The sequence below is a fragment of the Scylla paramamosain genome, chromosome 28 (assembly GCF_035594125.1).
Source record: "Scylla paramamosain isolate STU-SP2022 chromosome 28, ASM3559412v1, whole genome shotgun sequence".
Lineage (NCBI taxonomy): Eukaryota > Metazoa > Arthropoda > Malacostraca > Decapoda > Portunidae > Scylla > Scylla paramamosain.
This window is the reverse complement of record NC_087178.1, coordinates 7470001-7472500: the sequence shown is the minus strand read 5'-3', so window position 1 is coordinate 7472500 and position 2500 is coordinate 7470001. Positions and strand designations below refer to the sequence as shown.

General features: G+C 42.2%; 1 protein-coding gene across 2 annotated transcripts in view; it reads left to right on the top strand.

The window, feature by feature from the left end:
• Positions 1–2500, top strand: part of LOC135114835 (hemicentin-1-like) — an 83770-nt gene that overhangs the window by 29162 nt on the left and 52108 nt on the right. For both annotated transcript variants that reach the window (XM_064030961.1, XM_064030960.1), the window contains one exon: positions 162–209. In XM_064030961.1, the coding sequence (XP_063887031.1) occupies positions 167–209 (43 nt within the window). In that variant the 5' untranslated portion in view covers positions 162–166. The remainder of the gene's footprint in view (positions 1–161; positions 210–2500) is intronic.

Below are 2500 nucleotides of genomic sequence, written 5' to 3'. Positions count from 1 at the left end.
TAGTTTGTGGCTTATGAGATTACAAAGGTGAAAAGTAGATAAAAAAAATAAAAAGAATAACCTTCCCCTTTCTCCTCTCCTTTCCTAACCTATTTTTATGTAGTAATTTGTGGTGCAGTTTCGCGAAGGAGTAATTTGGTTTCACTTCCTCATTCCCACAGGTGTGATGGCACCCCTACCTGCCTCGCTCCTCTACCTGGCGGGCCTGGGTGAGTTACTTGTGTCTGAGTGTGTGAGTGTGAGTGTAGAGGGAGTAAGCAATTATTAACCAAGGGCAAGTCACGAGAAAGAAGGAAGGGGGCGAGCTAAGTAATGGAAGTAAGACAAAAACTAGAGTCTCAGGTGAAATGTACGAGGGACACAAAGGAGGAGAACTACCTGAGAATACCTGAGAGAGAAATAGAGACAGAGAACGGATGCAGCAGGCGAGGACACGCAACGAAAAGGAAAATAGAAAGAAAAAAATACAAGCACAAGTCAAAACACGACTAGTTGAAGCTGGCATGTTAAATGAGTCACGTGGAAATATTCATGCACGACTGTTGTTTATTTAAGCAGTGCGGTGCGGTGTGCGGCGAAGTTATGTGCGGTTTGCGTCCTTTGTCTCGCCCGTGTCCGTGATCCTCGCTGACGTGGACGCGGGATCCTTTAAATATCGGTGAAGAGATGAGCTTTAAAAGGGACGCCGATTACAATGAGAATGTCCGCTAATTAACTCATAAGGAGAGCTTGTGAGGCTAATGACGTTTAATTATTTACATTCGCACTCCCAATGGACACTCGTAATGAGATTGTCACAACGCGGTTCCCATGAATTCTCTCCTTTATTGATATTCATGATTATTATTGAATTAGCACAAAATATCACGGGGAACGCGGTGTAGTATATTTTCTCCCGCAATTTGTGAGGCAATAAAGAGGATGGAAAGAACGACGGAATTAGATATGCCACAAATATGATTAAACATTTCGTATTTAATTGAATGAGGCAATAAGTTTTTTTATTCATTTTCATAAGGCCGAGATTATTTACCTGTCTATGTATCTATCAGTCCATTACCTATCACTGTAAGCGCCTATCAGTCATTCTTTTAAGGAATTTACCTATTTATCAGACAATTATATACTAATCTACCTACTTATCAGTAAATTATTTATCAGTGTACGTACCCATCAATCAATTTAACACTGTACAACATATCTCAACCTTCTCTACACAGTTGTTTCTTTTGGGAAGTGAAATCATCCAACGCTTCGCTCACCTCCGGATAAAGAGAACAAGACACTAAATGATACATGGCGTGCATTTGTAAGGGCGCGCTATCTACAGGTGAGGGAGGGGTGACATTACTCTACCTGGTGCCTCGGCGGGGACTCGCAGCTGGCGCGACGGAGACACACAGACACACCTTTTCTTTATTGTTTTGGCAACTGAAGGCAGCATACTTGTGAGGGGAGCCAAGCGGGGCCTCCTCCTCCTCCTTCTGCTCCTCCTCCCCTTTACCTATTCACCTGTGCAAGCGTATGTGTGAGTGTATAATCTACTACCATTGATTATGCATGCAATCTAGTAGCCTTTGTTTTGAAGTATTAACAGCGATTTCCGATTTATTTTTCATTCAAGGTTAACCAGAAAATATCGCCGCTAGTCAGTCTCGCATGGATTGATTGGCCTCTTTGTTTCGTCCGTCTCTCCACTTGTTTCTGTTTGGCATTATCACATGTTTCCTCGCTTATCTGTTCCTCGAATTTTTCCTTCTCCTTCCAACTGTCCGATCAAAACATTCATCTTAAGGCTCAGCAGATCTCTCTCTCTCTCTCTCTCTCTCTCTCTCTCTCTCTCTCTCTCTCTCTCTCTCTCTCTCTCTCTCTCTCTCTCTCCCCTTTTACACACACTCGCACATTTTGCCAATTCTTGTTCCCTCTTTAGCAACGCACCTATCCTGTGTCTAACTAATTAGCGGTACACAGGTGCATGTCATAATCAAGTAAGGAGGAGGAAAAGCTCTCTCGACTCCCTGCATTATGAAAACTCCAAACAGACCCACTGGCGTGGAGAGAAGGAGGGAGTCAAGCATGATTAGACGAGCTCATTGATGTGTGGTTTAGATACCCGAGTAGTTTTACACACCTCGTTAACTCAGTAAAGATGAGAGAAAGAGAAGTTTTTACGCTTTATGGATCTTTGCACATGTTTAATGAAACGACTTGAAATGTTAAAAGGTTCACTACCGTTGCCTTATGAATATGGCAAAGGATGTGTGTGAAATACCCGTGTGCATCAAGTGAATATGTGCCCGTGTTGGCTGAAAATGACAAAATTGTTGACCGTATGGAAATGAAAAGCGGAAAAAAGACGATTTGCTCATAAAGGGCGGGTAAATACTAGCGCAGTTCAGTGTTTCTTTTTATTGAAATTGGAGAAAAATGTGCTTATTGCTTTACAAAATATTTTCTTTTTCAGATGATTTTGGTTGCTGATTACTGCATCGCCCGTGTG